The following is a 24,886-nucleotide window of genomic DNA, read 5'->3' as shown; positions in this document are numbered from 1 at the left end:
GGGAGGACTGCGTTAGCGCGACGTCGCTTCTGATTGGCTGAAACCAAAGTTCCGAGGCGGGGCGAGAGGCGGGCACATGACGCTGACGTGAGCATGCGTGATGACGAACGTCACCCCCGTGGCTTTATGAAAGGCGAAATCCCTCCATGGATAACACGTTTAGCAGCTGTTTGCTCAGCGAACCAGCCTGTCTTCGGAGAACCAGGCTTGAGGACAGTCTCATCTAGTCACCGCAGTCTAGTCTGTGTGGGTGCTGCCCTCCAGGTCCAAGTGAAGGCTGTCTTTGCCCGCTTTTCGCTCCTCTCTGTTTCAACAACACAAGCCACGGGGACTAGCCAACGGACGTACCATTAGCCGAGAAGGGAAGTGGGTTTCGTCTTCTCTTTCATCAGGCAGGTGAGTGAAAACGTGCCATTTTAAACCCCAAGCGTTAGATTTAGGGTACAAAGCGTAAGAAGTAGGACATTTAGAGCCTCCTGCTTTGGATGTCCTCTCCGCATCGTCGCAGCCGGGTTTGGCTAATGAGAAACGGCTAGTGATGTAAAGGTCCCTGCTCTGGTAGCTGGAGGACTTTATGGGCCCACCGGTGTGACCGTGTGTCTGCGGATGCTAAAGCGTGACCGTGAAACACAAGGCCGGGTTATCCTTACTCACCCTCCACTGTTTACGTTTCTTCTCTTTAGCACAACAGAGCGTCATAAAAAATACCTATCACGTAGAAACTGTTCTGTGAAGGTTAGGTATGTCAAGGTTTTTATATGTGAGGAGTTTATGTGGCCCTAACTGGCATTGCCTGGTGCCATTTAAATCTGCCCCAAAAGGTGGAGCTGGTAGGAAAGTACAGCAACTATACAACACAATCTGGGACATTAGAGATTATGTGCCTGTTAGGGTTTATTGGCTTTTGATGATGGAGTTGGCCTGGAAATGTGGCTGGGACTCTGTGTGTGTGTGTGTGTGTGTGTGTGTGTGTGTGTGTGTGTGTGTGTGTGTGTGTGTGTCTGTGTGTGTGTTTACAGTATTACTGCATGTACATCTGTCAGAGGCAAACACACAATATTTAAAAGGGTTCATTTTAAGTGGACAAAGCACAAAGGAGTAACCAAGTAAGGCAGATGGATGACCATGTTTTCTCCTTTGGTGTCTGATGTTTGTTTGCCCAATCTTTGAGAACTAGATTTGTTATATGCCAAAGTTTGTGCAGCCCTGGTCTAAACTGCATATGTTATGTTTTTGTTTTTTCCCCAAACAAACATTTTAAAATGTGTCTGTACTGAATGTTAATGCACTGCCATTTTCAATACATGAATTTAAAAAAAATAATAACAAAAGGTTTGGGCAGCATACTCCATGGTCAGTAATTAGCAATGCCTATTTTCCAAGTGTTAAGCAAGGCACTGGGACATTTTTATTTGTGTTTGTGTGGCAGCCAATGGCACACGAATGGGGGAATATGCACTGGCTTCTACAATAGCACAATGGTCCACAAACACCTCAGGATCCAGCATGAAATTCTTCAAGAAATGAAAGCTGAAGCTTAAAGAAGTAGACCTCTTCAACAAGCACATTTCATGGGTAGATCATGCTGTGTACGAGAGAGCCTTAAACTTGACACCACTGCTAGGAGTGCATGCAAATGCAACAGCTTCTCACGATCCAAGTGTTCTAATGCTGTTTGCTATATTGTCTGTATTACTGTAAAAACACAGTGCATCTTTTTAAGTGACAGACTTTAGCCACAGCTGCAGGATATCCAGGACATTGGTGGAGAGTACAGACTGCCCAATGTGAAATAAAGAATTGCATCTCTGTGTGTCATGTACCTATCAGTGCCCTGTCAGTCAACAAGCAATTGAAAGATGCAAATTTTTCTACAGCTGCCATAGAATCCATCCTACATTACTAACAGCTGGTTTGTAAACATAGTCATCGAGTTCACAGCTCAAATTTTTAGTCTAGTAGGGACTAGAGGGTCAGATCTTTGGGATTCCCACACCTCATGCCCCGAAGAATCTGTTTCAGTAGACTGTACCTCTCCTCTCATCTTTTAAACTCTGATTATAACCCTTTGGATTCTGGTAACACACCTTCAATCAATTTAAGCATTTGCAGAGTGGTAGTACAGTCTGTAGTACATGCTGAGTGTGGGGTTTTTTTTTCCCCCTCTTGTACAGCACTTTGCACAGGCTTTAGGACTAATAGAGTTTGTCTTGTCTTGTGGCAGACTGCAGCAAGACTACAACTGGTGCCAGTCTTACTCCAGGGGTTATTTTTAATACTGTGTTTGAGCTCGAGTGAATACTACTTCATGTTGTACTCCAAAACAGTCGGGAATGCTTCACAGCAGCAGTAATACACAACTAGTATGTGACATCACTAATGTGAGCCTTTAAATTTAACTACCTCTGGAGGAGGTGATTGTTTAATCCCTGGCTCTGGTTCAGATATCTTATTTAATTTTTTGCTGAGTCACTCTTAAATCCAAGCGAATGTTGAGACTGAAGTTTCTAGGATGAATATGCTTTTGCATATAAAGAATTTGCCTCTGGTCTTGGGAACACACAGTTTACATATAATTGGTGTCAAAACAAAGTTTGTCAACCTCTCTTCTTTCTGCCAGATTTGATAGATGGCAGTTTTATTTACAAGACTTTAAGACAGGCCCATGATAATGACCAAGACGTGGTCATTTCGAGGGAGAGCTCATTTCCCTGTGGTCGTGCCAGTGCTGACTGTACAGGTAAGTTTTTTCCAACCCCGTCTGTTGCCTCCTGTCTGTAAGTCAGTAGTTAATTAGACTTGGCTTGTATGAGATGATCCGTGCCCTGTGTAGACTCTCTGCAGTAGTTTCCCATGTACTGAAAGTAAAATTTGGTTTGATTGTGCAACACTTTTGTTACAAAACGTAACGGCATTTTTATATTGACCATAATTCAAGCCAAATCGCACAGTAGGATCATTGGTTGCTATTTATGCTCAACTAGATTTTCAGTGTAACTTTCCCAAATTAGCTCTCCCAAAAGGTGTTAGACAGTTTCTGGCCAGGTGCTTCTTCTTAGTTCTCCTTCCTCTTTTAGTGAGTCACAGTCAATCTGTAAATTAGGCTACCAGAAATGTTATTCCCCATTCCTTCATTTACTTGTTGCAGTTGCTTAAGGAGTCATTTGATGTTAAATTCAGCTTGTACATGAAACTGCAGTTATCTCAGAAATTATTTCAGCTTACCCCTCTATCCTGTTTGAAGCAGCCCGACTTCTCATTTACCTAATGTTTTAGGTGATGCATGATGCTGACAGAAAATGCATATAGAGCAGAGAAGTCAGGTCAGACCGGGCCAGGAACAGGTATACTGAGGTGAACTGGGTCACAGAAATGGATTCCTGGCTCTGTTTGGTGAAGTCAGCATGTGACTAAGATTACACTGTTAGTGCTGGGTCATGCTGTGCCTTCCCACTGTGTAAAAGTGTGTGTGTTGTATGGTGGGTGGTAACGGTGAGATTTTAGTTATAGCATGAAAGAACATTTACTTCAGTTTTCTTTGCAGTATGTTCACAAGCATGCTCCTTTTTCCCATATAAATAAAAAGGACTTGTACTGTCAGAATGTAAGAGTGTCCAGCCACTAAGCTTCAGTGTGTTTGTATGAAAAAATAATTGGAGTAAAATGGGGATTAAATGACCAAACTCAGCATAACACACCATACAGTTCTATCAGCAACAAAGCAGTTTTAACCTGTTGAACTACATACATTACTTGACAGGCACTGTTTCTTAACTGGTAGTTCAGGTTAAGTTTTCAGACGCTCACTGTTTGTAGAGGATGTACACATTTTAAACTACTACAGCCCCTCATTGGCCTGTTACACGGGAGTGTCCTGCATGTGTGTGTATTGACTTACTGGTGAGGGCAACTAATTGTGTTTTAGTGCTGATACTATCGTTTGTTTAGGAAAACCATGTTCTTCTCTTGACTGCAAAGTGTTTTAAAGGACTATTTTAATAATCAATGTGTCAATTTATGTTTTCAATTAATCTGATTTTTAGTAAAGAATATAAAGAAGTCTGTAAACACAAACATCACTGTTACAGGCTGATGTATGGGCTAGCATACAGACTAGCATTTGGTGTGACCTTGTGTTCTAGGCCTCATTCACTGATCTCTATCCTCGCCTGGCTCTGGTATCAGGTCTATCAATGAGGAGCCTCACCCAGTGATGGTAGTCGTCATATCACTTCTCAGCAGTGTCACCTTATCTTTCTCAGCCTTATTTGTTTTGTGTCCTATCCCCTGTTATACCAACACGCTTTAAGTGACCCGTGTAACATCCTCTAAAAGCATTTTGATTTTGGGTGGACGTGATCATTTTTCTTCAGAAAGTGATAATTATACTTTTGGAGTTAAAACAACTGATTAGCTGATTGTTTAGTTGTAACTGTATTTTGGCCCAGTCACAATCTATAGCTATATGTAGTGCTGTATCGATGCCTTTAGGAATGGATTAGGGTATAACAAGAATATTAACGGGAAGCTGTTTTGGCAATTGATCAGGTCATTTATAGGCAACAGTGCCTTTGTTTACAGCTTCTCTGATCTAATGATTTGCTATTTTTTTTTATACACTATCTTTTGAGTTTCAGAACTGTCTTGTTAAAGAAGTCAAAGATTTACTAAATGATCGCTGTAGTAATGTAAGGTGCAGATCTGAAATAAATTTGCAGTTCTTCTACATACTCTCCCTCTAAAGTACTAGTCAGCTAAATATTGCTGAATGTTTTAAAATATAATCCACTTGTTACTTTTCCTATTGCGCAAACAGCTTCTAACCCGCTTAAGTATTGTTATGGAGTGCAGTGAAGGCCTTTCTCTCTATAATTATAGGCTTTAATGTAACCGTTTGGTGTTAAAATGGTCTCTGAGGTTTGGCATATTTAGCTAATCATTATGGAACAGTTGGGGACTGATTGAAGGTATTCTGTTTCCACAGATACTGTACAAGCAAATGAAACAGGTTGTCCTACTGTGAGCACCAGCAGGAGTCTGGCTCAGATAGGGTTGAAGGATTTTATCAACTTCAAGCAACAATGGATACCTTTAGTCTTAAATATCCCTGCTGGGCTTGATGGGTGGAGGGTGGGGGGGGATGCCTGACACTGTAGTTGGTGGAGAAACCTATAAGAAAAGTGTACTGTTACAATGCCCATTTATGTACTACTACTATCATGCTGTGTAGGTGTAGACATTGCTTTGAGAAAGGGATGAAAATACACTTAAAAGCTGAATATCTCTGTTCTCATCTAAAAGTGACTGTCTTGCCTGCTGCTTTGGTTTCTTTAGCTGGGAAATGTTTGTACAGCACAACATGGGAGGGAATCCAACTGCTGTTTAACTGTGAAGTACTAAAGAAAGCAGGATTATTTTGGATTTAGACCACCAATGTTGTTTTAAAAAAAAACTTAGCTGCACAGTGCAAGTTAAGTATTGATTTTCTTTTTTTTGTGTGTGTGTGTTACTTAAATGTTTATTTCTGGATACAGGAAACACACTCTACCCCTGAGCAACATGATATCTAATTTATTTGCTCTTCCACCAGCTTATTATATCAAAACTGCAATGAAGACAAGATCTCTTCTCTGAGTAACTAACAAATTCCAGTAGGAACAGTTTTACAATAAACCTGTCTCATACACTGAGACACCACAGTCTGCAGTGCTGAACAGGACGATGTCGAAGTTATTCAGCAGTTTGACATTTCAGTAAATTCTACCACACAAGGATTCAGTGCCCCATGATCCAACATGAGCAGCTAACCTTAAGTAGCTTGGAAAGTCAACACAGATGAATGGCTTTCTATCAGAAATGATGATCGTGTCCCCTCTATGTGCCTAAGAATTAGGGCCCGTCAGTGTTGAGTTGATGGCCCATCGCTTTGGTCCAGAATGGTTATTACATGAATTATGACTTTTTATACAGATATTCAAGGTGCCCAGTGGTTAAATCACCTTTATTCATCAGGAGACTTTGATCTCCTGACTTGTCTTGTAACAGCATCAGTATTAAACTGATGAACATGGCAAATGTTAAACCTGTTTATATCAGTGTTGGCATTATTAAATATATTTTCTTTTCCAGTTTTTTTTTTCTTTCTGAAATTCAGTTAAAATTACTGCTGTATTTAAATGAAAACATGTCTAGCTTTATCTTGATGTCACCATTTTACCTGTTTCAAAGGCAATATTTCAATATGTCTATTGGCTGCATGAATCAGCAGATCACCTCTAAGTTTTGTTTGTTTTTTGTTTGTCTTTCTAAGAGCTTTGATTTTATTTATTTATTTATTCTCCCTCTGTTACTGAAGCTGAATGTTATTTCCATGGGCAACTGCCACAGTAATCTGGTGTTATACAACAAAGGAACATATGCATCTCCCTGAGGTTAGTATCTGCGTGACTTAGGCAAATAAAAAGCTGATGCCAGAAATGGGTAGCCATGTGACTTAAAGAGTCGAGCATCTGTGGGATTATTTTCCAACCTCAACCTCGCCAGGTGATTTCCTTATTTGGTTCCTCTTTTTTTGATTGAAGGTGTGTTAAATCCAAATTCTCTGCTTCTTCTTTTAAATGTTTCTCACATTGTATATAAGAGGTCATAGAACAGATAAACTGAATGACAATAGTTTCCAATTGAGTTGTCCTGCCTCAAAAACAGTTTGATTCATCCAGGTTTGTCTTATTGTCAGTGGAACCTACAGGACGTTGTCTAGATGAGGTGAAAACCAGTAGACTTGTGGTTCTCCTTGGCCCATTGTTGCCTGTCGCTGTATTTTAATATTTACACATATATGCATGTAACTCATTCTCACTTTATCTTAAGGCTGCAACTGTTGAGAATTGTTAGAATAGATTTGTGTGTGTGTGCGTGTGCGTGCGAGAGAGACTGGGAAAATAATTTTGTAACATCCCAAATCACCCCAGCAATCCAAAACTCAAAGATTTTCAGTTTGCTATCACATGACAAAGAAAATCTTCACTATGTTTGGTGTTTTTGCTTAAATGATTAGGGCAATTGTTTGATTATCAGAGTAGCCACAGAATAGTCAATTAAAGATTTAGTCGTTGCAGCTGTACCGCGACAGCGTGCTGTCCTTGTTGACTGCACAGTTAAGACAAGCTCTTATCTCCATTCCCCTCTGCTCCACTGACAGGAAGTTAACTAATGTAAACGTGCCCTTGCAGCTGTTTGACAATCTCCCTCTTCCTCATGGTGAACTCACTTTTAACTGGTTACCTGCTATCACAAAAAAGTATCGTTGCAGGTTTTTTTTTTTTTTTTCTTTGAACTGTGGCAAATGATCGACATGGCATTCACTTTGTTTGCAGGAGGATGTCTACACTTTTAGATAAGTAGATTAGTAGATAAAGTTTATTTGCATGAACTAAGACATTAATAAAACAGAAACCAGGTTGGTTTGAACTCTTGCACATAGTGAATCAAACCATTTAACCACAGAAAATCTAAAACCATATCAGCAGCATCTAGACTGAGTAACAATCATTGAATTTAACACATTTACCAAAAGGAGTCACTTTAGTCTGTAACACACTCATAAGTCATTATTTTGAGCGAAAGCCAAAATGTTTCAGGTCAAACCAAACTTAGATCCTCGAGCGATTATTATTTATTTAGCCCAAATCCTTCCAATTCACAAAACATTTACCCACAATAAGAATCAAAACTTGGAATTCATAAATTCTGAGACTTTATTGTAAATTGAATTTTACATCCCCGTGAACTGTGGGGAGTCGGTTACATACAAAACAAGTAATTTTGAAGTTGTCATCTTGGCTCTGAGAAATTGTTTTTGTAGTAATTAGCAGTTTAATTGAAGAGAATAATAATTTGTTGCATCCTTAGTATTAGGATGCTGTTGTTTCATGTAACGTCTGCCAGGGATTGAGTTAAGACATATGCACACAGTACACATGCATAAATTTAGCACTGGAAATGAAACCACCAACACACATCTGCTGTGAAGTCCCACACAACATGACACAAGTCTGCTCAGGATTCACAGAGCTCATGGTTAAAGATTTAACATATGCAATCTGGTTTGGGTTAACGTCACCACCACAATTTTCTTTGTTCCTCCTCACTTTGGATTCTTTTTATGTTCTCTGTGTCTCACACAAACCACACTTTTCTTTTTTTTTTCTTTTTTTTTTTTCCCCCTTTATATATTTAAAAAAAAAAAATCACAAATGTTGCAGATTTTCTTTTACATTATTGTCAAACAAACTCACTTTCAGTTCTCTAATTTTTTTGCTTCACTTCCTTCTCTCTCTCTGTTAATCATGGTTATATGATACTGTCTTAGGGATGATTATGCATTATGAGAACCAGTTTTGGTTTTATACCATGGGTTGGAAGGACATTTGGTGGAAAGTTAGTAAATTTTGGCTAGTTCTCACTTTCTGGCAGAGCTTTGAGGGGCACTTGAGGTCGTCATGCTACATGGCTCTTCTATGCGTCATCAGACTAGTAACTCAGAGTCTTCAGAGCTATATACTTCCCTTATCAAACCTGATGTTACCAGAATTTTTTGAACGCACGCTAGAGACAGTTGTCAGGTCGGATGTAAACAAACAGGTTTGACCTGGATAGCGATTTCAAGAGACAACTGCCACTTTTAGTGGCGTTTATTGTGACTACTCCCTATATCATCAATGAGAAGTGTTATGCTCTCCAGGTAGACATTCTCGAGCAGCATTACTCTACTGAGCTTGCACTTCAGTTCAGAACCAGATTGGGAGTTTTTTATTTGTTTGTTTGTTTTGTCCCAGAAAGTTCTGGCTAATGACCCTCAACGAATTATTTTGAATCTGTAGTTTAAAACTTGGTGATTATCTTAACTGTTCTTGCTACATACATTTCCTTTTACAAAGGCTGAATTGAGTAGCATGTTACAGAAAATGCTATGGGCCACAGAAAAAATTCTCATTATAAAAGTGAGTGCCTCTCTGAGCTCTTTTAGGATTAGGCAGAAGCTCTTAAAGATGTCTGGATCGTCAAACAAAGCTTTGTTGCAGTTTATTTATTTATTTATAAATTTGTTATATAAGTTAAGGAAAAATTTAATTTTAAGTTTTTTTTTCAGCATCCTCAACTCTTCCTTTCAGATATTACTCATGACTGCTCTCTCCTCATTATTTCTGAAATGACATATTCTATATGTGGAATTTCCTTTTTAATCTGAATTATACTCAACACAACACTCACACTAACTTGTTTATAATTAAATGCTGTCTTTCAATTTAACTTATTTCTCACCTCCCTCCTCCTTATCCTTTACCCCTTTGCTTCCTTCCTCTCTGCCTGCTCCCCCCTCTCTTCTTCTTCTTCTTTCCTCTCTTTTTATGCTTCCTCCTTTCCCTTTTCCTGCCCCTCCCACACAGATGCTCCCAGCCGCCCAGATTGACAAGAGTGATGGGATGTGTCAACTAGGTATTACACCTATCCCAACATTTTATATTGAAAGCAGGAACACTGGCTGGGTGAAACAGAATATTTGAGGGGGGAGGGAGAACAATTATATTGTTGGTCTCTGTAGTCTATAGTATTTTTTTTTTTTTTTAGCAATCAGATTTCATAGTAAGTCAACAGTTGCAGACTAAACTGTCTGCAGTTTTTACAGCTTATTAATTTTAAATTGCACTTAAAATCACATATCTAGTCACACCATTAACCAAAAACTTGGAGAAATATAGGAAGTAAAAATCCAAACAATGATGTAAATAGTTAATTTGTTCTGTGGCTGTGATACAAAGGTTGTTTAGTAACATGGTTTCTAAGTAATAAATGACATGACCTTTAAATAATGAAAGACCTATGTGTCTGTGTCCATTGGGACGACAGGAACATGATCCTTTTATGGTTCGTGGTTGTATGAATTTCAGCAAGAAGATGCTCTAGTTGTAATTTTGAAATGAGTATGAAAAAGGTTCTGGTTTTAAATGCAGATTGTTACGTTGTAAAGAGATACCAGAGACCTCATGTTTGTTTGCTGTCAGACGCTAAAGCCATGCACAGTAATGTAATGTAATCAAACCATTTTTTTTTTTTTTTTTGTCAGAAATGAATTGGTTAGTGCTTTTATTTGGCCAAGGTACCTTATTTAGGTCAAGATCACAAGGCAGTTTGGTCACACAATGAAGTTAACGAGCACAAACAAAATTTTTTTTAACTATTAATAATATAACCTTGTGCAAGTCCCTCAGAGGAATCGTGAACTGAGCTTTGTTTTTTTTAGCAGTTCATACTTCAAAAGGTGTGGTGGTTAGCGTGTCATCTCACAGCAAGAAGGCTCTGGGTTTGAAATCTGTTCAACCCAGAGCCTTTTTGTGTGGAGTTTGCATGTTCTCCTCATGTCTGTGTGAGTTTCCTGTGGGTTATTTTACTCTCTCTCACAGTCGAGAGACGTGCATCGCCCATAGGTGTGTTTGTCTGTCTCCATGTTGAGCCTGTGATAGGCTGGCGATCTGTCCAAGGTGTACTCCACTTCTCACCCAGTGTCAGCTAGGCTTGGCTCTGCCCTCCCCCCCAGTGACAATGTGCTTGTGTCTTTCTGTTGTGTTTGGCAGATAGCTGAGTGACATCTGTCATCATTGAAATCCTGGCAACATTTTCATTTTCGAATACATTTAATTTCAGTATATTGTGAGAATCAAAATAAAAGGCACAGAGTATTCCTAAAAGTTTTTCAGTATCAGGCAAAAGACAGGGATAATTCAGAACGGCATAGTTCAAGGCCTTGTTTTGGACAAACTTAAGTTGATGTGTTCCTGGAAAGACAATACAGCACTATGCCTGTGAGGACAAACTGACATTTTCTGTCTTCATCTTTTCTCTGGTTGTTCTATTTCTCCCCTGTACCAACCATGTCTGTTTCTGTCTTTTCATTTTTTTTTTCTTCTTTACAGTCGTCATAGTTTTATTTTTGTCCAGAATTGAAATGCAAAAAGTCCTCAGATGAACCTAATCTCTAATCTCCAAGAAGTATGACGTGGCAGCCTTTCTGGCAATCTGTTAGAAAATTAGAATCTTAAAATCAATTTATTGATGTCTGTATTTTATCTGTCTCTTTTTTTCTAAGCAGATGAGGCCATCCCGGATGATGTAATTGGACCGAAGGATTCATCTGCAGTGTTCACATCAGAGCGTGACAGAGGAGGGGCAGAGAAAGTAGACGACGGCGATAACACTCGAGACACACGAATGGGTGTGGGGAAGAATACTAACTCCAAGTCGATGGACAGCAGCAGTGAGGGAGGAAAATATGAAGAGGAGAGCAAACATGGGGCTGATTTCTACCCTATTCCGGTATACAACTTTAATTCTATTACCATTAAAAATGTTCCCACTCAGACAAAACCACTGATATGTCCTGAACATGTCTGAAGTAAGTTAATATAATGACCAAATGGCTGGGTTGGGTCTGTGTACACAAAATCTCATAATTAGAGGTTGTTTTTTTTTTTTTTTTTTTTTTTTTCCTCCGTCTCTTTTTGATTTGCACACTCAAATTTGGCATTGCTGATTGACTTCTTTGTGTGTGTGTGCATGCAAGTAGGCAGTCAAATACATAAGCTCTCTACTTGATGGCCTGTTGGTGCATGCTATTATTGCTCAAACTATTCATTTCCTTTGCTTGACCACTTGGCACCAAGCTGGGCCAGTGTTTCTTTGATATCAAAAGACAGTGACGACAGTAGGAATTTACCCATTCATAACTCAAACACAACTGGATCGTTTTGGTGAAGAGAGAGCTGAGCCTGAAGTTGTTCAGTTTACCAATCTGCATTTGTGAACTTTTCGATAGTCACCAAAACAAACAAAATGAGCTTCTTTAGTGAAGTGGTGGGCCGAGGCAATTTTTTTGTGTCATGCCTTACAAAGCTTAAAACGTTAGCCCATATGCTAACCATGTTTCCATAATCTGTAATGGAAGTGTTTGAAAGTGATCTAAAACTAATAAGAGTCCCACATAGCTGTGACAGTGACCCTGAAACCTGTGGCTTTTCTTTAGAAACCCAGACTAACTCCTGTTTGCTAGAGCCACCATGAGGTTTCACCTATGTCATAGTTCTTTTTGAAGAAGTTCAGTAAAACACAAAGGGAAGGACATGTGATACAAGCTTAAACTTTCCTTTGTGTTTATGTTGTCCCATTGCGCTATTGTGAGATGTTTGTCTCTTAGGTTACAGACATTCATGTCCAACATTTAACAAATCCCACTCATGTATGAAGAGACTCTGGTGCTCAGTGTTTATTATGGTAGACACAGCAACTATGTTTACATGTGAAAATCTGTCCTGTTCCTGAGGTTTTTCTCAGAACAGGTCTCAGGACTGTACAGTAAAAGCTCTGCTGTAAAAATCACCACACTGTAAAGACAGACCTGTGCCAGCTGGTGGATGAGCTTGTTTGCATTCTCCTATATATTTGCATATTGTCCCTCAACATTCAAAAGTATTTTATCTTTTTAAATGTCTTTTGTTTTTTAATCTTCACATGTGTTATTTTTAAGTTACCTTCCTTTTGTTGTCTAATATGACCAGGATGCATTTGGGATATACACAGGAAAAACATAATTATGCACCACACACACTCTGTGGAAGGCATTTGTTTGGAAGGAGCCAGGTTTGCATCCTGTAGGAAAAGCGTATTCATGTTTATTTTATTTTTTATTTTCCCCCCAGGAATGATAAGTTGTTGTAGCATTCAAGCTTCATACTGACCTAATTTGACCTGACATGTCTGCATTCCTGTCTCAGAGTACCACATACACAGGAACTTACACATACTTTCACAATGTTTCACCTCACCTGGCTTCTTCTGATTTGTCAGCCAGCCAACTAAATGTCAACATTGTGAGCATTTCTGCTGCCTGGGAGCTTGCACGTTGGTTTGCCAGCATGATTTGGCAAATTCTAGTTAAGATTGACCTTTGTATTGCTGTAATAAAAGGAAAAAAGTTGACAAAATATCCGAATTACATGTGTTTAGGTGGTGGTAAACGGTTTGGACGGTGCCAAAGGAGACCAGGACACCGAGAACACAGAGCTGATGGCCATCTATACTAAAGATAACCAAGGGGCAGAAAAGGTATCTCAAGAGCAAGCACTGACAAATTAAACACAATTCTCATGTATTTTAGGTTATTTATCCTAAATAACCCTGTTTTTGAGCAGACTTGACACACAGTCACATGGTGCTCTTGCTTATGTTGCACATTGTAATTTTGTTTAATCACAGTCAGCATAACTGATTCAGTGACTTTTCTTGTCCCTCACCTTTGACTCACATGATTTTCAACCCTTGTGGAAAAAGTAGTTGTTATTTTTGATGTCAGCAAAAAAGCACCAACAAGAATATATAGAAAAATTAAAATTACAGCATTAAAAGTTTTTTGAAGTATCACAAGTAAGCATTTTCACTGGGGCAGAAGGGCTCATTCTCAAAGTCTTAGATATAAATATTTGGAATATTATTACTAATACATTAACGCATTAGCACTATTTTATTTTCACAGCTGGTTGAAGTAGAGGTAAGTTTACCTGCTTTATATGCAGTTTGGTATTTAAATCGGTGAAGGGGACAGCAGTACAGCACTAATTTTGGTGTCGGACTCATCTGTTTTTCCTGTTGTTCTCCTCCTCTGCTCTTTTCTCATCCCTTACTCTTAATTTTTCTTTGGTGGGAGAATAAAGTCCTGTGTTCTGCTCTTTCACACTGTTTTTTTTTTTTTTTCACCATGGCTTGTTTTCTTTTCTCACATCCCTTTCATACATAACATTTTCCTGTCCATCATGATTCATCCTGTTTCTTTTGTCTTATTGTGTGTGTGTAGAGCTCCATGTCTGAGACGTTGGACAGCACAGACAGTGTGGATGCAAGGAGGATGGATATGATCTATACCATTGAAGACACCCCACCCTGGTACCTGTGTGTATTCTTAGGCTTGCAGGTAACTATTCAGATTAAACTCAACTATTTGTTTTTTGTTTTTTTGTTTGTTTTGTTTTGTTTTGTTTTTTTTCTTAATTGCAGTGTGCATGTTATCAGTCATAAATATTTTTCCTTATACATGCGTTGAAAAATAATTTTTGCCAAAACATTCACCTCCAAAATATCCTTTATAATTGTGATGTGTTATGTTCTTACTGTGGTTTTACTTCTCTTTGCAAGTACGTCTTGTCATCTCTGCAGTTTTTTTTTTTGCATTTTCACAGTGGTCATTATGCAACTAGACGCCAGACACAAAAATAGGATTTTGCTCACGATAGTCATCGTGTTGGTGGTTCAGTGGGTTCTAACGTCGTAACTGTCTGGCCACTAGGTTTTTGTCCTCTGACATCTCCTCCTAATAGTCATTGATGAAAAGATCTTGCAATGGCAAAGAAAGTACTTGAACATGGTTTTCTGCAATAATTGGCCATAAAATGTGTCTGGTCTTTATCATAGTCATAGAACAAACAAAGATCAGACCATGACGTATGAAAGATATTTGAATCCTTCCTGGCATTATTAGGGTTTTTCCACAATGCTTTGTTGTGTAACATGTGTGAGTCACACTGTTGCCTGTTAAGTGATGGCCACATGAAGATGACATATTTTTCCAAGTGATTTAATCTAAAGGTGGATCTCCATTTTACATTTCCCATAATCAAGGTTTTTATGTGTCATGAGCCTTACATGTTTACAGTTGCACAGTTCTGTTGAAGAATTGCAGTTAAATTTATTTCTGTTGAAGAGTTGTGCCACCATGTATAAACTACTTCATAAGTTTAAAAAGCCCAAAAGCAAATGACTTGCTCAGATGTCATTTCAGAACAAAGCAAAGGATTTTGGTTTTGGTGTTTTTGTAATGTGCAGAGTTATGGTAAATGCTCTATATTTAGAGACATTTTTCTATTGATCTACTGGCCCACAGTCTCACACACAATTTTTCACACCTATGGAAGGGCCACCAGGAGCAATTAGGGGTTCAGAGTCTTGCTGAAGTAGACTTTGACATGTAGACTAAAGAAGCCAGGGATGGAACCACCTCCACATAGTGGATGACCTGCTGAGCGACAGCCGAGTTCTCAGTTGGTGTCAAAAACAGACCTCAAAATCATATCAAATCACTGACCTTCTGGCTTCTTGTCTTTACAGCACTACTTGACATGTTTCAGTGGAACTATTGCAGTGCCATTCCTCCTTGCTGAAGCGATGTGTGTAGGATTTGATCAGTGGGCCACCAGTCAACTCATTGGGACCATTTTCTTTTGTGTGGGGATTACCACACTACTACAGACAACACTGGGCTGCAGGTACACACTCCTAAATAGTACTGTCTTCCCTAGATATTTCTTAAATATACACATACAGTTCTCTTGTATGTGTATTTTCTGTCAGAATCTGATGAGTTAATTTCCTTGGCTTTTGATAGCATGACATAAGAATGAGCCACATGTGCTTTCACCTATTACATCAGTTCTGGGCAGGCAATAAGAATTACACTGATGCTATAATCAGTTAAGCGCATAGTAATGTCTTTACAAGAGAGAAATCAGTGCTTTCCAGTCAGGTATAGCTCATTGGACCTAGCTTTATCAATACTTATGTTTTTAATATTAGGCACTCTATATCTATATATATATATATATATATTTTTTTTTTTTTTTTAATTTATTTTAAATACATATTTTTCAATATTTCCACTGACTTTCTACACATTTCTTCAGCTTCCTCATGGATGTTTTTTCTTCTTTCTCCTGTTTTTTTTTTTTTCCTCTCAGTCCTCATTGTGCCTCAAGGTTTTCACAATCACATAAACCTGTTAATCTCTACAGCCTTTCGTTTTTAATTGTTTTTTGCTCTTTTACATAACATTACTCATACATAGTGTGATCTGGTTTCATAACCAGCTATTCAACTGAAAGTATTATCAATCCAGTCATTGACTGACACAATAAGAATTTATGTAAGACATCACCTCTTCCCATGGATATTAAAAGAGGAGCAGGTCAGTGAGGTAAGCCCACAATGTTGCCATTTTTGTAATAAACCTAATCTTTCCATCATGTTGTAGCAGATTCTTGGGTGTCTCATTATTCCTCCCAGTGTGCGGCAGCAGTCAAATCACCTCATTCAGACAAACCCAGACAGAGACAGGCACTCCCTGTTCTTTTTGACACCCACTCTATGGCCTTGACTGATGCCTTAATGAAATTGATGTGCAAACACTCGTATCTACTTTTTAACTGAAAGACGTACAGTATGTGGTGGTTAAACCCTTTCTGAAAAGGCCTTAAACTCAGTAAGATTGATTGTCTGTGTGGATGTTTGCAGTTTTGTGGGATTTTTTTCTTTTTCCTCACGAGGGTCTTCAGAGTTTTGTGATTTAATCTGAAATCTAAAGAAAACACTGCAGACACAGCTGAAATATTGCAGTGCACTACACAAACAGCAGGAAGCAGTGTATTTTCAAACTCCACACAGGTTTTCTTCAAAGAAATGTTTCCAGCTCAGACTGAGATCACTCTGATCACTTTATCACAGTTACTTTTTCAGACCTGACAATGTTCTACAGAACTAATTTTCACAGGCTGTTTTCTCAGTTCTTCCTTATTTTCTGATTTAAACACAATTTGGTTTTTGGGTTGAGATGCATTCCCGTTGCATTACCAGCCCACATATTTTTTTTTTTTTTTTTTTTTTAATGGCAGGGCTTGTTTTATATTTTATATTGGACACAGTTGTTAGTAACTATAAGCTGTCAATCTTAGAGAAATATGTGTGTGGAGTCAAGCATCATACATTAAACTAATTCAGTCTTTTGCTATGAATGCTCACTTCCTTTTTGAAGAATGTACAATGCCCACAATCCCTTTTTAGCTGATTTAAACATTTTTATTTCTATATTTCCACTAACATCATTACAGTTGTTTTGTTTGTTGTATGATCAGATCTTATTATACTTCACTATTTCATGGCCCCTCATTCCAGTTGTAATTTGTAAAGGTCAGCCACACAGCAGAGCATGTTTCACCACTGTCATAATTGCTCATAAAATTGCTGTAGAGAAAAACTGTCATGTTTGAGCTCACTAAGTGTGTGAGTGGATGGTTTCATTGAAAGACGATCAGAGGACAATCTGTGCTAGCAATAATTACTCTTACTACCCCACCCTCTTTATTCTTGACCTTAGGTTATCCTGCAAAAGACCAGAAGGATTTTCACATTGCACACAGTAAATGATGCTAAAATAAATGGGGATAATGTCTATCCAAGAATAGCATCAACCGTAAATGCCAAAATGATCAGTTTGAAATAGCCACCCATAGGCTCTACACAGGAACTATTCAGGCTTGTAACTTTTTCTAAACAGTGCATTTTTTTGTGTGTGTGTGTGTGTGTGTTTAGGTTGCCTTTGTTCCAGGCCAGTGCTTTTGCTTTCCTTGCACCCGCCAGAGCCATCCTATCGCTGGACAAGTGGAAGTGTAATAGTACAGGTAACTGTCTCTCTCTTACCACATTCAGTACAGACACTCCCATGTGATATAACATTGTGATTCAAACTGTGGATCATTCTTTACTTTGACTCCCAATTTCTGCCAACATCAGAGTCTGCAAAGACAGGAGTGAATTATTTGGCCCCAAATAGGATTTGCTTGTTCATATCCGTCTGCTCCTGATGAATGGCTAGATCTATGACTCATGTAGTGACATCTCATTTTCTAATCTCTTATCTTCCTGACATTTTCCACAACCAGAGATTCCAGTATTAAATGGCACAGAGCTTCTGCACACAGATCACATCTGGCACCCCAGGATACGAGAGGTGAGGCAAAGAGACCAATGAAAGATTCAGAGGTGGATAAAAAGATAGAGGGAGGGAGGGAGCTTAAAAAAATAAAAGAAGGCAAAACTGGTTAGAGGTGTTAGACAATGAAATCATATTCAATTCAATGCAATTATAAGATGTTGCTCAACACTGCTTACGCAAATGGTTATAAAACTATAGTGAAATAACAAATGTTTTGTTAAGCTAATCTTTAAGCAATTTTACTTGTAGGAGTAGTTTTTTTTTTTTTTTTTTTTTTTTTTTTCCCCCACGTATCCAAACCGGAACATCATTGGCTGTAGGGTTTGTTTTTCTGTGAGAGACGCTGGTAATTTCGATTAACCTTTTCTGTTTGCGTAAGCCAATAATTGTCTTCTGTGTGATGGTTCATTGAGACTTAAATCAATGAGACTGAATCAAATTGTTGAAGAGAACATCGATGGGCTACGTGCAGGAACATTGTACAGGTGATCAAAGGTGACGGAAGAGAACACAAATACAGATGAAGACAGGACAAACAGGACCTCTAACACAAGGAAAATGTTCTTATGTCATTATTCTTGACACATATGTTTTATTTTATATTATTTTGAAAAGTATTAGTAGGTTTTCCGCTGGGAAATTGGGGAATGTGCTGATTAATTGCTGCAAAGCAAAGATTTGTGATTGATTAGTACTTATGTCTTGTGCTTTGTACAGTGTTGCAGGAATGCTGGCATAGTTTAAAAAATATTAGTAGTTAAAGTACTACTCGAATTTAATTTGTCACCGTCTTCTTATGTCTTTCTGAGCCAGCACCTTCACTTGAGTTTAGATTCAAAAACAACAGATTTTTAAACAGATTTTGTGGGTGGATGCACATTCTGGTTTGTTTTTCATAATATTTAAAAATGTCTTTTCTGTGTGTGTGTGTGTGTGTGTCTGTGTCTGTGTCTGTGTGTGTGTGTGTGTCTGTGTGTGTGTGTGCGCGCGCTCAGATCCAGGGGGCTATCATTGTGTCATCCCTAGTTGAAGTCTGTATTGGAGCACTGGGTCTTCCCGGGATCCTGCTGAAGTATATTGGACCCCTGACCATCACCCCCACCGTGGCCCTGATTGGCCTGTCTGGTTTCCAGGCCGCAGGGGAGAGGGCTGGAAAACACTGGGGTATTGCTATGCTGTAAGTACAGCAAGTATTGCAAAGAAACACAGTACTCTTTCATAGAGAATATTTGGGCAGCTCCAGAATGAACAGATAAGAGGAAATGCTGGACAGAAAGAAAGCAAAGAATGTGCTGTGTCATGTGCACTGCAAATATACTGTCTCATGGGAAATGATCCACTTTAAAGCTACGCTATTCTAGATTTCAGTTTCTGCTGTGTCATGGTTGTTTACACCATAATTCCCTAGTGCCTGAGGATATGTGTCTGTAATTGCCCCAGATTTTCTCTGGCAGTTAGTGTAATGGATTGGCTCCGAAGCCTCTGGGGTCCTTTTCTGACATAGACAGGAGAAAATAGTACATGTCCATAAAGCATTATCTCACTCACAGCATAGTACGCATTATAGAAAATAACAAGATACTGTTGTCTGTGGTCCACAAATCTGAGAGGTATTGTTTTTGTCTGCAGAACTATCTTCTTGGTGCTGGTCTTCTCTCAATATGCCAGAAACGTTAACTTTCCTCTCCCAGTCTACAAAGCGAAGAAAGGCTGGACTTCTTATAGACTGCAGGTCTTCAAAATGTTTCCTGTAAGTGCAGCATTTCACATACTGTATGCACCTCAGCTCTCTGCCCTGTGATTCATTTATTTTGGTGAATTTAGTGCTAGTTCTTAATGAATACCCCTTTTGTTTTTTGTTTTTTTTACTAAAACTTTGTCCTCCTGCCTCCACTGTAATCTATCTCTATCCAAGTCACAAATATTCAGCAGAGTTCATCTCATTCCTCCCTGACAGATTAAGAGGTTTTCTTTGTGTGCCTTTGTGCAGTGTGTAAATCAGTCTTGTCCTGCCCTCTGCTGGTGATATATTGAATAATTAAACTCTTAGTCACATCACAGTTACCTATCAGTCTGATTCATACTGTGCACAAACAGCATCTGATAGTTCTTTTGCTTTTCATTATACTCTTAACCATAAAAATGTTAAAGTGAACAATAAAGTGCATGCTTAATTAAAATTTTCTAAAAGTTAAAAAGTCACAATTTACAAGTCACATTGCTCCATTAGAGTCTATTTGGATCTCTATCAGAAGAGAAAACTAAATGAAAACAGGAATGCAAGATAAGTGCTAGTAAAATGTGTGTGCTTCTGTTTGTATTTCATTGTGACCGTCTGAGATGTTTCCATTCTCTGTGCACCCAGATCATCATGGCCATCCTGGTATCATGGCTGTTGTGTTTTATTTTTACTGTAACTGATGTTTTCCCACCGGAGAAGGACAAGTATGGTTTCTACGCCCGTACAGATGCACGTCAAGGCATCCTCACAGCTGCACCCTGGTTCAAGATCCCCTATCCCTGTAAGTTAGTTCTGGGTGTGATGGGAAGGGGCTGTCGGAAAAGATTGTTATTCCTTTTCTTTAGTAGCCGTGATTGATCTGCAGGCAGACACTGTGCGATCACACTGTTATGACTGAATCATAAAAGCTGTATGAGCTTTCTGTTCATGGGTAAAAGCTGAACCTCTCTCGGATCCCTTCCTTTTAAAGATGTTTTCTGTTTAAATGCATCAGTTTCTCAGCTCTGAGCCGTTCTGTGACTTTTACCCCAACAGTCCAGTGGGGTGTTCCTACTGTAACGGTTGCTGGTGTGATCGGCATGATGAGCGCTGTGGTGGCCAGTATCATCGAGTCGATTGGAGATTACTATGCCTGTGCTCGCCTGTCTTGTGCTCCTCCACCCCCCATCCATGCCATTAACAGGTAGCTCTTTATTCTATTTTCTTTTATACTCTCATTCTTTCCAGTACTCGAGTTGTTTAAACAACCGAGCATTGGAAATTTACTGTCTGTCAGATACTGTAATTAGACTTTTTCCTCTGTATCTGTAGGGGAATTTTTGTGGAGGGCATTTCCTGTGTACTGGATGGTCTGTTTGGGACAGGAAATGGCTCCACCTCCTCGAGTCCAAATATAGGCGTTTTGGGAATTACAAAGGTAACATACACCTACACTTAAATTTTTCTCACTGCATTAAACTAAATAACCCGGATAGTCTGTAGTATAAGACAAACTGGAAAACCCTTCATTTTAAAATTCACATGGAGGCAGAATTGGGAGGGCAAGGGTATAAGGGCTACATTGGGCTTAAACCTTTCTGTCTCATCTCTCACTTTCTGATATGCCCTATGATCCATTTGTATCTGGTATTGCTCTCCAGGTGGGCAGCAGACGGGTGATTCAGTACGGCGCTGCTATGATGCTGCTGCTGGGGCTCGTGGGTAAATTCAGTGCCCTGTTTGCCTCATTGCCTGACCCTGTCCTTGGAGCTCTGTTCTGCACATTGTTTGGTATGATCACAGCAGTGGGACTGTCCAACCTGCAGTTTGTCGACCTCAACTCCTCCAGGAACCTCTTTGTCCTGGGCTTCTCTATCTTCTTTGGTCTAATGCTGCCGAGCTACCTCAAACAGAACCCACTGGTCACGGGTGAGTAAAGGGGAGAGATCCCTTCATGTATACAAGCTAGTTAAGTGTCTGTGACAGTCAGTGCAAATATGCCTTTTTAAATATATATAGGAATGCATCCTGATTCTGTGAGAATATTAATGAAATGAAAAGGTTATGTTTACTTCTTCCTCTATAGGTTAGATGTGAATGGCTCATTTCCGCTTCACTGTCTCATTTCATCTGCAGGTCATTTTTAAGAGGCGTAATGACAATAGAAATGTTTGTGTGATTAGATGTGTTGTATTCACTTACTTATGGCCTTTCTCTTTACCTCAGGCATTGTTGAGATTGACCAAGTGCTGAATGTGCTTCTCACCACTGCCATGTTTGTTGGGGGCTCTGTTGCTTTCATTTTGGACAATACTATCCCTGGTAAAGTGTTTAATCTACTATTATTTTACATTTGTCAAACTGACAATGTCGTATATTATAGTGTGTTTATGATTTTAATGGTAATGTAAAGGTAGAAAGGTCTTCAAGTAGGCACAAGTATACCTATCAAAGCTGTTCATGACAGGCCAGACTGGTTATAAATCCAGAAACCTCTTGGGATGGGGTGGAATTTCACTTAAAGAGTTTGTATTTTTGTCTTCAAAACAGGTCGTACGATCGCAGCAGGAAAGGAATACTCATTAGATCATGTCATGTTGTTCTTGATCTTCTTACTTGTTTGTTTGAACATTGAGGAACTCATGATTAATCCCTTCTGCCTTTTCCTCTTGTCAGGTTCCCCTGAAGAACGAGGCATCAGGAAGCTGAAACGTGGTTCTGGTCTTAGTGCAGCAGAACTGGAAGGGATGAGATCTTATGACCTGCCATTTGGAATGGACTTCATCCGCAGACACCCCATTTTCAAATACATCCCAATCAGCCCCACTTTCACAGGCTACCAGTGGGGGAGACTACAAGAAGCCTGCAGGCGCAGAATGGGACACAGGGAAATGGAAAAGGGAGGAGTGGGAGGCGAGGGAAACACATCGCCAAGGGAGAGTCGGGTATAGCAAACAGACTAGTGCTGAAAATTTGTGGCAGAATTTGGGGAACAAGGGATGGTACAGTAAGATAGCATGATGGGAAAATGGAAGGCAAAAACAGTGCAGGGCACAGGATTGTGTGGAAGGAGATGTGATGCACCAATCCCCCATCAATATGTTTTCTTTAGCTTGTGTTAGGCTTTTCCTGCATCCCACTATGCTATTTTAACATGCTGTAGCAAGTCGCAGCTTGCTATAAAAGATGTCACTATTCAGAGGTTAGTTGGTGTGTGTGCATTTATGTACAGTATGCAGGAAGAGGTAATGGGATTGTGCATTAATTTACTTGCGCTTTAATCTAGAAGGATAAACACAAACATCCAGCTGAATGTTTGATGATTCAGCTGTGTCACGGTTAACATGCACTGCGCAGGCCAGTTTATAAAACCTTCTACAAGCAGATTTGATTATGTCAATTGAACATTATGCAAAACTTTCTGTGAGAATCAATATGCAATCACATTGAAAACATGCACGCATGCACATGCCCCAACAGCCTCACCAAAACTAGCTTGAGCTGCTATCAGTCATGCCGATTGATAAATGGTTTATCAGGTGCCCTTAGCCATGCGAAGTGATTGTGAAATTTATTTTTGCACTATCTGCCTCCTGCGTTCAAAACAAGAATGTCAGTCCACAGCTTACTCCCCCATTTCTTCATTATGCCTCCTGTTTTAGCGACACATCCTATCTGCTAACTTCATGCTAAAGAACATCACATCCCTCATTTGTATGTACTGTAGTAGAGTGGAAATATTTACAAGAACTCCCATGTCATTGTTTAAAATCATTAACATACTAGTTTACATTTGTTCACTGTCAGTATTATATACCATTTACTAACAAGACCAGAACTCTACTTCCCCTGGGTGCATCTGTATTTTGACTGTCAAATTTGACTGAACTAGTTTTATGTTGGCCTCATGTTGGCTAGTTAATGTTTGCAAGATTTTTGTTTAATAACCTTTAGTTGCTTATTTCACATTTCCTCTAACATACGTAAGCATGTACATTAGCTTTTATTGCTGCTGTGGTGATAATAGCAGTGAATTTGCAACGGTTACACCCAATGGCACACACTAACACAGATGAGGCCTTATCAGAGAGAATTACAGTGGCAAGCAAAAGTGAACTTCTTGAAATTACCTCCATGCATATATTCTGGAATAACACTTTCTCTATTCATACAGGTCATTATATTCAACACAAATGAGGCATTACAGGAGGCTGCTTCTCTCCGCACCCCAAAAAAATAAACATCACTTGTACAGCCAAAGAACATCTTCACACGCCACAATGCTACTGAGAGAATGTTATCTGATCTAATGAAACTAAGGTTAAATTGCTTGGAAAGTACATGCCACACTCTCCATAGTCTGAAAAGGGCAGTGCATCTACTACAGAATAACTTTTAATAAAAATCCACTTTTAGGAGTGACCCAGTTAGAGCACACACCAAGAAGCAGTTCTTTAAGGAAGGTAGAATGATCCAAAATTCCTCTTGAATGTTGTGCAGGTTTGATCTGCAGATTTAGAAAGCACTTTGTTTGACCTTATTTCTGCCCAAAGCAGGTTTGACCAGTTCTTAAATTCAAGGGTCTGCATACTTTTTCTTGTCACTGTAAAAATTTGTTATTGTATAAGTGCAGAGATCTTCAAATTTCTGCGTGGCTCTTCCCTCACATTCTTTGGGGGGATCACCCCATTTTAAAAAGGCTGCAGCATAAATAATAACCCGATGTCTCTATTGAAATCCACTTTTTATTTTTATTGGTGTGTTTAGTTTGCCCTTGCATAACTGTACTAAAGGTTGTAGTTTTGTTTGGTTACAGAATATCTAAAAGTAATAGGCAGGGTTTGGATCATTTCTCTGTTGTCTGGATCAAGTCAGATGATGAAATTTGTATTTTTGCAACATAAATGTTGCTGATGTTATGAACAATTTTTACATGTTTAATGGTTTCAATTACTTTCCCTTACATTCCTTCTTCCTCCCATCCAACTCCCACTCTTATCCTAGTACAGACTGAGGCGGCATGTTTGGCTGACCAACAGGATTCAGAACATCAGCAGCCTGTGCTGTGTTGACCCAGGTGTGAATAGTGTCTGTTATTTGACTACATAATGTGCCTCTGCTGCTTTACATGCAGAGGAGTTTGCAACGGCATAATCTTGGCAAATGTAGCAGTAAAAAAAAAAAAAAAAAAAAAAAAGCACAATCCTAAAGATATGTTATAGTAACAGTACTAAATATTTAGCAAATCTGAGATTTTTAATCTAAAAGCTCTTTATTTTAATTTCTTCTTATTGTACTGC

At 39.1% G+C, this 24,886-nt stretch overlaps 1 protein-coding gene across 2 annotated transcripts; it reads left to right on the top strand.

The window, feature by feature from the left end:
- Window positions 1-126: 126 nt before the first annotated feature.
- slc23a2 (solute carrier family 23 member 2) lies at window positions 127-24,783 on the top strand. 2 transcript variants are annotated; one of them, XM_026322071.1, is made up of 15 exons: window positions 127-396; window positions 11,150-11,373; window positions 13,060-13,158; window positions 13,904-14,020; window positions 15,211-15,368; window positions 17,464-17,552; window positions 17,814-17,881; window positions 18,862-19,043; window positions 19,496-19,616; window positions 20,232-20,388; window positions 20,643-20,790; window positions 20,919-21,024; window positions 21,248-21,515; window positions 21,813-21,908; window positions 22,263-24,783. In XM_026322071.1, the coding sequence occupies exons 2-15, from the start codon at window positions 11,269-11,271 to the stop codon at window positions 22,535-22,537; spliced, it is 1,989 nt and encodes a 662-aa protein (XP_026177856.1). In that variant the 5' UTR covers window positions 127-396; window positions 11,150-11,268; the 3' UTR covers window positions 22,538-24,783. The 2 variants fall into 2 exon arrangements, with proteins under 2 accessions (XP_026177856.1, XP_026177857.1); XM_026322072.1 differs by having other exon boundaries at window positions 11,147-11,373.
- The last annotated feature ends 103 nt before the right edge of the window (window positions 24,784-24,886 follow it).

Source organism: Mastacembelus armatus, chromosome 9 (genome assembly GCF_900324485.2).
Source record: "Mastacembelus armatus chromosome 9, fMasArm1.2, whole genome shotgun sequence".
Classification (NCBI taxonomy): domain Eukaryota; kingdom Metazoa; phylum Chordata; class Actinopteri; order Synbranchiformes; family Mastacembelidae; genus Mastacembelus; species Mastacembelus armatus.
The sequence above is the reverse complement of the archived record's forward strand: the minus strand, read 5'-3'. Positions and strand labels throughout refer to the sequence as shown.